The sequence below is a fragment of the Nuphar pumila genome, chromosome 3, assembly GCF_984573655.1.
Source record: "Nuphar pumila chromosome 3, dmNupPumi1.hap1.1, whole genome shotgun sequence".
NCBI classification, from domain to species: domain Eukaryota; kingdom Viridiplantae; phylum Streptophyta; class Magnoliopsida; order Nymphaeales; family Nymphaeaceae; genus Nuphar; species Nuphar pumila.
Genome location: NC_143251.1, coordinates 41,748,181 through 41,760,385, shown reverse-complemented (window position 1 = coordinate 41,760,385; position 12,205 = coordinate 41,748,181). Strand labels below are relative to the sequence as shown.

General features: G+C 42.8%; 1 protein-coding gene across 1 annotated transcript; it reads right to left on the bottom strand.

Annotated features, from left to right (window-relative positions):
* Positions 1-274: 274 nt before the first annotated feature.
* On the bottom strand, positions 275-6,413 carry LOC149842700 (uncharacterized). Its single transcript, XM_090001545.1, has one exon. It carries the CDS (start codon positions 6,321-6,323, stop codon positions 2,400-2,402), a length of 3,924 nt encoding a protein of 1,307 aa, XP_089857671.1. The 5' UTR covers positions 6,324-6,413; the 3' UTR covers positions 275-2,399.
* Between the last annotated feature and the right edge of the window lie 5,792 nt (positions 6,414-12,205).

The window sequence follows — 12,205 nt, the reverse complement described above, 5'->3', positions numbered from 1 at the left end:
GGCTCAGCTTGTCATACTTGCTGTAGCTGTTCTGTAAGCGTAAAACTCTGAAGGCGTACCCTTCAACTCCAGGGACTCGCCAAGTCACTTACTCATGGGGTGATTCCCATGGGATTTGAACCTAGGCTGCCCGTCAAACAGCTTAGGCCCCCATCCCACTACGGGGCTGCCAAGATTTTGCCGTTTTTTTTTACTTGTCATTATGGTTGGGATCTTTACCGTATGCAGTAGGCACTTTATATGGAGTTTTTTTCTTTTTTTGATAGTATGTGGAGTTACAAATCTCAACGTGTAAATCGTGTTTTCTACTAAATAAATTCTAGAAATTACATCTGTGGGCTCTAATTTATGTGGTTGACAGATTATTAAAAAATCAAGAGCAATTTAAGAAAAGATGCTTATCTTTTGGAATATTTACTACAGGTGCCTAACATTTCTAATAGACATGTAATATTACCTTTTTGTCTTTTAAGCTCTGTTTGGGAGAAGGGTATGGGAGGAGGTGGGAGGGTATCAGAGGTAGTTACATGTGGTAAGGTTCAATCGGATTTGAACTGTGTTTGGGAGTGGGAAGTGGAAGAAAGCGTAAATGTCAAGTGAGAATCAGTCAACTCCAAATACTAAAAATTTCATCTCCTCTAATAAAGAGGAGGTATTTACAACTCTTTGAATGACAGATTTTAGTGGGTTATTGAATTTTAGATTGTTCATTTTTTTTACTCCATTTACCTCAATAAATCTTATATTCACATATTTTACCTCATTATTAACTGCAATAATGGTGCAGTGAAGAGAGGCTTACAACTGCACTTACAGTCAAGCATGGTGAGGAATAAGGGTTACTTATGCTTTCAAACAATAGAGAGAATCCACAACTCCTTTGAAATCCATTTTCCTTGAAGTAGTTTTTGTATTTTCCCAGACTCCTTGCAAATCCCTCCAACATCAGTTCCCGAGCCTTAGTTTGTTCGGCATGCACATTGCCACAAACGAGTGTCTGATGATGATGTACCTTCAGCCACTCATGAATCATGACCATGATGGCGATCATAGAGCACACCGTGTGATTACGATGATGAAGCATGAGGAATATCATCTTGGAGTGTCCCAGATTCGTTATCATCCCCTTACTGTAATCCTTCCTGATAGCCAATATTCAAAGGTAGAAAACTAGACCAGAAGGAACAAAAGCCAGGAGAAGATGAATAAGGGCGGGTGATGATATTTGCCTTTACATATGAACATACATGGATGATGATGGATGATGTTATCGATGACGATGATGGTGACTATGGTTATGATGATGTTGATGGTTGGCAAATAGGGTCAGAGTTACAGACGACCAAATGGGGATGGCATTTTCATTAAATTGGGGTTTCGGTTAGGAAGATGATGGTTTGGCGCAATGTCAGTATTGGTGCTAATCGGCAGTTTCATATCGTATCGGCAGAAAATAGATACGATACTAATCTGAATCAGCTATTTTTTAATAAATGCAAAAAAATGCTTAAAATTAAGAAACTGCTAGATTAAGATAGTGCATATGGAACCCTCATCTTCAAATCCCAAAACACAATGGTTTTGAAATCAACTTTAGACCTACTGTTAAGTTGGGATATTCATGTTGCTCCACAATGCCATACCTGAGGCAGAATTCAGTATCCCAGATTACCCCATTTATGGGGATAAGCAGGTATGTCAGAACATATCTTAAGACTGAAGTCTTAGTTCTGTGGTTCTTTGAGCTTCAGCAGGTTCAAAAAGCCTTGATCAAGCACCAACGGGGGCTCAGGGTGGTTGGTAGGAGCCGTCGGTGCACTTCTCGTTGGACGTTGCAGGTTCAAACCCCAGTGATACGTTGAATAACTGGTGGAGGTCTGCCTAACCCCAGCTGGACTTTAAAAAAAAAGAGCCTTGATCAGCCCACAAAATAGAGGCTGAAGAGGTTGACAGGTACGAGACTCCTTGCCTGCCATGATAAAGCCCAGGGAACATGGCCGGTCTGGGTCTCATGGTTTGCATCATTTGAAAAGAATCGACTGTTAGGTCTTCACCACTGCCCAAGAATAAAGAGGCCACCCCTATCACAGATATGTAGCTCCATGTATTGACAGTTAATTGGTTTAAAATAGTTCTATGGAAATAGGGTTTAGTGCTCTTTGAAAGACGAGAAAAGGAACAAGGAGGGTGCTTGATAAGAGGGGCAAATTATTAAAACCTTCCTGAGTTCAGCTGATTACACTAGTAACCCATCTTTTGCACATTCATGTGTCTACATATTACCAACTTTTACATCAAGAGAACACAAAGTACACAAAACAAGATTTTTCTAACTACAGAATTATAGAGAAGCAACTTGCAGAAATTTACAGAACTTCAAAACAACAGGAGGGTGCATTTTAGACACCTTCATACATGACCATCGGGGATGCAGGTAGTGAATTTGTGTCTTTGATCCCTTTCAAGCATTTTACTACTTGCAGCATGGTGGGCCGCTTCGCTGGATTTTCTGACAAGCACGTAGCAGCAATCTCCATCATTTGAAGCATATTCTGCTTCCATGCACCATTTGTTATGGCTGGATCAAGAACGTCACTGGCTTGACCTTTCTTGATCTTCTGGAAAGCCCAACCAGCCAGATTCCCTCCATCTACCTCTTTAAAATCTGGACCAGTAGGCTCTTTTCCAGTCACCAGTTCCAGCAGAATCACCCCAAAACTGTACACATCTCCTCTGGTGGTAGACCTCCAAATCTGCCCATACTCTGGTGGGATGTATCCAAAAGTCCCAGCTATATCAGTGCTAACATGAGTTTCACAAGCACTGATCAACCTTGCCAGCCCAAAATCCGCAACCTTGGCCTCAAATTCACCATTAAGTAGGATATTACTTGCTTTGATGTCCCTGTGAATTATGTGTGGGATGAAACCATGGTGCAAGAATGCTAGGCCTTTGGCTGCACCCATTGCGATTTTCACGCGCTTTGGCCAATCTAAAACTTCTAGAGCACCGGTTCTGTTTCTCAACCAGAGATCAAGGCTGCCATTGACCATGTACTCATAGACCAACAGCTTTTCTTCACCAAAAGAGCAGTACCCAAGTAAGGGAACAAGGTTTCCATGCTTTACCTTCCCCAACGTCTCCATCTCGGCAAGAAATTCCCGGTGGCCTTGTGTTTTCGCCTGGTTCAGCTTTTTGACCGCCACTATTTTCCCATCTGGTAGAACTGCCTTGTACACAGTTCCAAACCCTCCATCACCAATTATGTTAGTCTTGCAGAAATTGTTGGTAGCTTGGAGAATTCCAACCAGTGTCAGTCGAAGGAGTGGCTGCTCAAACATAGCAATATTTATGCTCAAGGGTTCTTTTGATCTACTACTGAGGAAAGAGAGATTTTGGTAACTCTGATGGTGCAGCTTACTCTCATCTTCTACCTCTGCAGTGCCACCCCTATCAGCTTTACACCTCAACCTCATTATAGCATAGAGTAAACTCATCACAATAAGAATGCAGCCGATAACGATCCCCACTAATCCCCAAGCATTCAAAATCCTTGGCTGGCCAATCTTGCGATGCACACAGGCCAATCCCATGAGACCCCCACAGAGATCTTTGTTTCCAGATAGAGATGCCTTGGTGAAATTCTGGCACATACCCTTTCTAGGGACAGGTCCCTCCAACTGGTTATCTGAAAGATTCAAGTAGGTCAAACCGAAGAGGTCACAAATAGTATCAGGGATCTGGCCATTGAGATTGTTATGTGAAACATCAAAATACACTAGCTGAGATAGGTTCCCGGTCTCGGGAGGTATGTTTCCAGTGAAATCATTATGATGAAGATCCAAATATGTCAGAAAAGAAAGATTTCCAAGAGATCCAGGAATTTCACCACCAAAAGAATTCAAACTCAGATTCAGAGTTTCCACCTTCCATACCATGGTGCTGGAGAACAGATCGCTTATGGGGCCAGAGAGCTGGTTCTGCTGAACATATAGCCCTACTATATTACCCAAATTTGAAAGTGATGAAGGAAGCTTGCCAGTTAAGCTGTTATTACTCAAATCCAAATGAGTTAAATCTTTTAATTCTCCAAGCAATTCTGGGATGCTTCCAGAGAGTCTGTTCCCACTCAAATTGAGCTTCACCAAGTTGATTGCATTGCCAAGACTTGCTGGAATGATGCCATTCAGCTGATTATTAGCTAAATAGAGTCCTTGCAGATTAATTGCCTCTCCCAGCACAACGGGGATGGTTCCGGTGAGAAAATTGCCAGACAGGTCAAGAGTCGTCAAATTCGTGAGCTTAGACAGAGTGCTTGGAACTTCACCGGTAAGGCAGTTGTTGTTTAGAAGCAGATTCACCACCACATTGCACTCACCCAACTCTGCAGGGATTGGACCAGACAAACTGTTCCATGAAAGATCGAAAACACCATGGTGCTGAACAAAACTCGAGTCAGGCATATCAAATTGCTGAAAAAACTTCAATGTCTTTCCTGGTATTGAACCAGTAAGCTGGTTATGCGACAGAACCAGGCACTGCAACTGCGCAAGGTTGCTCAATTGCGCAGGAATAGTCCCATTAAGAGAATTGTTACCGACGTCCAAAGTAGTCAAAGACGAACAGTTTCCAAGCTCTGGTGGAATTTCCCCCTCTAGCAGATTGGAATTCAGAGAGAGAACAGAGAGAGATTGAAGACGTCCAATCTCTTTGGGTATCACTCCCTTCAACCGATTGCCACTGAGTGCAAGCCTCTCTAATGAAGCTGCATTTCCAATCATGCCAGAGAGATGTCCTTCGAGAAGATTGTTCATCGCCGAGAACTCGATCAAGCTAACTGAATTCCACAGATTGTCTGGTATTGATCCGGTGAGATTGTTTGAGTCAAGATCGACAACAGCCAGAGGAAGATCACCAAAGTAATCAGGAATTGCACCTGTAATCTGATTGTTAACTAGATCCAACTGGGTCAGATTCCCGCAATTCGCAAGCCGTTGTCCTAAATCACCTGAAAGACTGTTGCTCTCGAGATCTATCTCACTGAGCATCGGCACATTACAGATCTCCGAAGGGATAGGCCCAGACAGAGCATTGCGACTCAAGCTCAGCTGGGTAAGAGACGAGCAATTCCCAATCTCAGGTGGGATTTCGCCCTCGAACTTGTTCGCAGAGAGCAATAGGGCGTCAACCATGGTCCATTTTCCCAACCAAGTTGGCAAAGCACCGCTCAATTGGTTCCTCTCGACAGAGAAGGTCACCATGGGCAACTCAGCGAGCTCACTGGGCAACCCTCCAGTTAAGGAATTGAAGGAAAGCAGCAGAGTTTTTAAATTCAAGCAGCTACCAATCTCACTAGGAATGGAACCATTGAGTTCTGAAGATACCAAATTCAAGATGGTGAGATTCTTCAACCTTCCTATCGATGCCGGAATGGAACACTTCAATGGATTGTTCGAAAGATCGAGCTTTTGCAGAGACACCATGTTGGCGATCTCGTCCGGCAAGGGACCTCTGAGGGAGCAAGACGTCGCAGAAAAGAGCTTGAGATTAATCAGATTGCCGATTTCCGCCGGCAGGTAGCCGGAAAACCTGTTGGTGTCGAGCGAAAGGCTGGTTAGGCTCCTCAGCTCGCCAATCTCCAGCGGTATGCCGCCGGAAAACGAGTTGTTCGCCACGTCCAGGACCGTTAAGGCCTTCAGTCCCTTCCCTAACAACGGGGAAAGCTCGCCGGAGAAGAGGTTGTTGGAAACGTCGAGAAAGGCTAGGCCGGCGAGGTTTCCGACCTCCGGCGGGAGGATTCCGGTGAAGGCATTGGTGCCAAGGTCGAGGTACGCGAGGCTCTGGAGCTTCTCGATCTCAGGTGGGATTTTTCCGGCGAATAAGTTGTTGCTCAGGACTAGAGACTCCAGAGAGGTCATCATGCCGAGTTCCGGCGGTAGCTCGCCGGAAAACTGGTTGAAACTAAGGTCCATGGTGATGAGGTGATTCAGAGACCATACCTCGATAGGGAGCTTCCCTTCGAAGGCGTTGTTGGTGAGGTTGAGGATTTGAAGACGTTGGAGGGAGGAGATGTTCGGGGAGAGCGAGCCTTGTAGAGAGAGAAAGGGAAGAGAGAGAGAGACGACCCTTCTTTCCTCTGAGCAGAGGACTCCCCTCCACTGGCAATGAGGGGTAGCGGGTGACCATTGAGAGAAGGGAAAAGGCTGGCCCTTTATCATGCTTTTGAAGGACAGAAGCGCGTCTTTCTCTTGGTTCTCTTCCTCAATGGCAGATAATCCTAGCCACAATAGGTGGAGTAGAGAGAGAAGAATGAGGAGCTTCATGTTGGTTGTCGTGGACAGACAGAGGACAGGAGTGGAGAAAATGCAGAATTTGCAGGTAAGGTGAGGTATAGATCAATTCATGGTGTAGAGAGAGAGAGAGAGAGAGAAAGTTGAAAGGCGGGGATTCAAATGGGAAAAACCAGATATACGGACATGAGAGAGAGAGTCAAGTGGAGCAAATGCAGAGGTTTGCAGCTAAGGTGAGATATAAATCAATTCATGATGTAGAGAGAGAGAGAAGAGAGGTTTGCAGGTCAGGTGAGATATAACTATAAATCAATCAATGGTGGAGAGAGAGTGAGTGAGTTGAAGGCGGGTGAAATACGGGAAGGATGAGATGTCCAAAGAGTCGGCCGGTACGTTTTGCACGCTACCCGGCTCGGAAAGGCTGGACAGAGGATACAGGAGCAATTACAGAAACCAAATAATTAATTAAAGCAGTAACGGCTTTGTCTTGGATAGATGGCACACTGAGGGCCAAACCGAGGCAAGCATGAACTTCTGTCCTATAATCATTTTCTATGGTTGGAAAAACAAGGATAGTTGAACCATGCACAATTGCAATCTGGGATGATAACTAAAGCAGTTAGGCTGGTCAGTAATTTTATGTAAGATTTGTTCTTCACGTTAAGTTTAAACATGCCAAAAGTAGAAAGAAGAATGAGTCACCTTGATAGGCGAGTTGGTCATAATGGCCACTCTGAGTGAGAGAGAGAGAGCCATATAGGCAATAAATGGTTGTGATTCCTAGAAGAGTACGTACGGATGGGAGTCATAATAAACAGATGTCTAAAAGATCAAGTTTAAGCTTACAACAATTATTCGTCGCAGGCCAGAGAGAGAGAGAGAGACTCCTTTGTCTCATAGCCGGCTAAGCCAGAATGAAGAGTTCAGAACCGGCTAAGCATAACGAAGAGCGCTCTCTCTCTCTCTCTCTCTCTCTCTCTCTCTCTCTCTATATATATATATATATATATATATATATATATATAAACTCTTTAAGTCGATCTGAATTGATCAGTTCATTCTTCAAGTTTGTGACCCTGTGACCCGGAAAATCTTGCATAATAAACGAAATAAATGAGATTATTATATCAGTAACTGGCTTCAAAATGCGCACAAGAAATAAAATCCACAAATGGTGGCATTTTCCTTCATTTTTACAACGAAGAATCATATCACAGTACCACCATGGTATGTTATCCACATCAAATTAACAAGTTAAGAGGAACAAACGACACTTCAGAATGCATCTTGCAGGCAAATTAAACATGAACACTTCATTTTTAAGTGCACTGTCAATAAGCTTAGACGTATTGATTAATCTGATTCGAAGACAGCGGGGTTCAGGTGATCTACCTTTCAAACCAATGAAACATGAATCGGTTTGCCGGCTTAAACACAAGCATTCAACATTATATCAGAGTGTAAACTATAGCAATTGCATCGTATATTAGACCCAAATTGAGTTAATGTTGCATTATTTCCTCTAATTACCATTTTTTTAAATATCCTCTAATTACCATATTCGTTATACATATAAAGGTGGCGCACCACTTGGCACTTAGACCGCACATCAGGGCCCTGTTTAGAGCACCCCATGATGGTGAAAAACATTTTCAAACTTTACTATATTTTTCCATTTTTTTTAGAATATAACAAATTTATCATCATAACATTTATGTTCTTCTGTTTTATTTCCTTACATACTTTATTTTTTGTAATTTATTTATCTTTGCTGATATTTTTTCACTAAAAATAAAATAAAAACATAACTTTTGTCACTATGCCAACAGCCAGCTAACCAAGAGGCGTGTGAATTCCGCAGGTTTCTTGAGTAGGTAGACATTCCTGTAAACTTTTTCAGGTGGGGGAGAAGGTTTTGTTGCAGACTGCATGTAGTGGGGCTCATAAATGGCCCAATCAGCAGCAGAGACCCCTCTGCCCTTCAGAAAGGGATAAAATATGAGCTAAGTGAGTTTTTGTCCTAGTCTAGGGACGGTTGCCTCTCTCACGTTTCCCTCACGTTTGTGCACCTGTCCATACTCTCTCTTTCAAAAGCTTTACTGCTTTTAGTGCAGTCCACACTGACACTAGTGACAATGACACACTTCCACACACCCCATAGGCAACATTTACAGTGCAGCATTTATACTTGTGGGGAAGTAACCCCTCATTCTTCCTTCGAGGTGCCTGCATAGCGCCTCAAATCAATCAACATAGCACCAACATACAAGCACATATCAAAGCTATCAATTTCACATAGGATGGCCTCCATCTTATATTTAATTCTAGCTATTCAATCAACGGTCTGAATTGATTCATATTTTCACCTGAATGTGGACTGATCTCAGCCATCCAGATGCCTCAGCTGGACGGTTAGCATCGACATATCAAAGGATGGGACCCTTTCTAGATGATTTATTCCCTTATATATATTGTAGGAGTATGGGTAAGGGTGTCAACCGGAGAGGTTCAACTCGAACCCTGCACCTAGGGGTGTCAATAGGTTGAGTTTGGTTTGGACCCAAGGTGGAACCAGACTTGAACCAGATTTTTGGGTATGATATCGGCTACGGACCCGGGTCTAATCAGGTCTACTATAAGAGAAATCATACCCAGACCAGATAAGAACTACATGAACCAGACCCTGACCATTACCTGATAAAATAATATTTTTTTATCATTTTTATATTGAAAATTTATAGGTCTTAATCGAAACTCGGGTCAGACCCGGATCTGATATAAAATTTTGCAAACTATACCCAGGTCCATATATTAATCAGACCTCCGGATCCAGACTCGGTCTTAACCAGGTCTTCTTATTTGTCACCATACCCGGATCCTATAGGGTTTGGTGTGGCCCCTTGAATACCAGCCTGATATAGTCATGGTTTAGTGATAAAGAAAGACAGTATGGGTCAGAGACGAAGGATTTTGTGAGTACATAATGCAGGATATGTTTCGTAAAATTTCATACCAGATCTAAGTCTGACCCGGGTTTTCGGTGAAGATATGTATTTTTTTACTAAAAAATGTTATTTAACAAGTATGGATCAACTCTGACTAATTTAAATTTTAATCCTTATAGGACTTAGGTATGGTTTTTCTCATGGTGGATCGGCACCTCAAATTCATTTCCAAGTTGGGACTCGCTTGAGTCCAAACCGGGTCACCCCTATCTAAAATCAATAGCAATTGATTTTCACAAATTCTCATGTTATTATTGCAAAATAAATTAATTAAAAATAAAAATATATTTGTAAGAAAAAAACTTAAATACATAAAAATAAAATCACCCAGCCTGTTTAATAAACGGGTTGGCGGGTCAGCATACCTCAACCCGAACCCGACCCGTTTATTAAACAGGTTGGCTGTGGCAAACACGAACCCGGCCTGTTTAATAAACAGGTAACCCGACACACGACCCGCCAACCCATTTAATAAATGGGTTGGGTCGGGTAAACGGGTTCTCAGGTTGACGGGTCGGGTTGGCCCACCCGCCTAACCCATTTATTAAACGGGTCAGCCAGGTTGGTGGGTTGGCATACCCCTAACACGAACCCGGCCCGTTTAATAAACGGGTTAGGCGGGTCGACCCGTTTATTAAACGAGTTCATTTTTTCTAAACCCGAACCCGCCTAAGAGGCGGGTTGGTTGGCGGGTCGTGTCAGGTTTTGCCACCCCTAAATGTCCTTCATTCTTGGTCTCTATCCCTGCCTCCATCTCTCACGGTTTTGATTTTAACCTCCATCCTCGCCTCTATCTCCACGGTTCAGATAGAACGAGTTCGGGGCGGGGCCCGTTTCCCCCTGGTCCACTGTCATCCCTATGCAGAGGGTGAGTGCCCCACAACCTGTGGGTGGTATGACTTAATATTGCCAAATAATAAATGGACGAAGACAAAAGACTGGGTGGGGGAAGTGAAGGGTATATACTAAAATTGGTCCATCGCCAAGAGCGGGTAGTCCAGGTGTACGGAAATGGCTAAACTACTTGCTACAGTGCATGTTTCCCAAAAGGGAAAAAAACAACCCCAGCAGAAACAGATAAAGGGCAGGGGTCCCACTGTGCCTCTTACGTAGGGTAGGGTAGGGTACTATGGGATGGGACAGAGGCCCATGACCAAAGCAAAATGGTGTTGGCCAAGGGGGGCTAAGACACGTGTTAGGTTTATGTATTTATGCACATAAATAAAAACAGGCGTTTGATTACAGGTAGCAGTATTAGAAATTAAAAAAAATATGTTGTTTTTAATATATAATAAGATTTTATCTCTAAATTTATTATTATTATTTTTATATTTACATGAAAAACTCCGTGGGCTTTCTTTTTTCTTTCAAAAAGTCACAATGATTCCACGTGCTTAGAAACCAATATTGTCAATATTATATCAAACTTTAAATAGTTTTGACAACAATTCAGGTGTGAGAAGAGTGAGGAGCCTGTTTGTTATCTGATTATAAATCTTTAATTATTGCTGATCCAACTACGTTAGTTCTTCCTTATAAAACTAGTAGACTTATTCTATTTAAAAGAGGCAATCCAACTCGTGTATTGTATGTTAATCAACAACAAAAAAAAAGGCTTAATGCGATCATCTATTACCCCGTGGAACCACGTAGAAACTTTATTCTTCACGTAGAAATTTCAATTCAAAGCTGAATCTAATCGAATTAACCAACTTTTAGCTAAAAATAACTTGTGTTACAAAAAACATTAAAATAATATTATAAATATTTATGTGAATTGACCAATTAGGTTGATTCACATTGTTATGACAATACTGTTGGAAACCACATGCTACAATAGCTTGTTTTACGATATATCGCTAATATAAAAATACTTAAAATATGTTTGTTACTACTTAATTAGCTTATACAAACCGAGTCGAAGATGAATTATTCATTTTTTTGAAAGGAAAGATGGGGATAGCCAAACTCCTGCCAGTCATACAAATATACCATTAGGTTTTGAACCTGCAACATCCCAACACAAGGTGACAAACAATGCAGTAGCTGCTCCTACCAGACAAGCGGGAGCCCCCTATGTCAAATTATTCATATTTGACTTGCCATTCTATTTTTACTAGTTCAAATATCTTTACAAAATAAAGCCACAACCAACCAGAGGTAGGCCACCTAAGGCAGTGTGATCATGCGGTTTTCTTTGCTTCGACGAGGGTTCTTAGTCATTCAAAAAAAAAAAGAAAACAGCTCAACTTGTATCCCAACCCTAGCCTACCTGACCACTAGGGATGGCAGTGGACCCGGGTAAAGCGGGGCCCCGCCCCGTTTGGACTGGGGATGAAAGGGTATGAAACGGGGATGGAGGCGGGGATGAAGGTTAAAATCCATCCCGGTCTGGGGATGGACGTGCACTTTTCCCATCCCCCCCACGATCCCCGCCTCATCCCCGTTTGAACCGGGGATGGAGGACATGAAACGGGGATGAAGGCGGGGATGGAGGATAAAATCCATCCCCGCCGGGGATGGAGGCGGGGGTGGAGGATAAAATCTTGAGGCGGGGCAGGGGTGGAGACCTTGTCCCCCGCCCCGCCCCACTGCCATCCCTACTGACCACAAAACAAAACAGGACTCGCCAAACACATGCCAATTGACAACCATCATCCCTAACCCAGCTCATACTCAAAACAGCCCATGTAGTTGGTCCAATTCTTGTACAAACTAGCTAGGGGTTGGTTCTACTGACTAGCTGATGCCAACAAAAGTAGTGATCAAGATAGAGCTCTGGCCTCCCCAGTGAGAGTGAGTGATAGCAGTCTGCTTTTAATGCATCACACGAGCACATAACCTCACAAAGTTGAACTAGGGGTTGGTTGTCAATATTAAATTCCCCATAATAATGGATCTCTATTTCTG

What these genes read in the sequence shown, in the direction of transcription:
- LOC149842700 (XM_090001545.1), bottom strand. Translation starts at nt 6,323, where the DNA reads ATGAAGCTCCTCATTCTTCTCTCTCTACTCCACCTATTGTGGCTAGGA.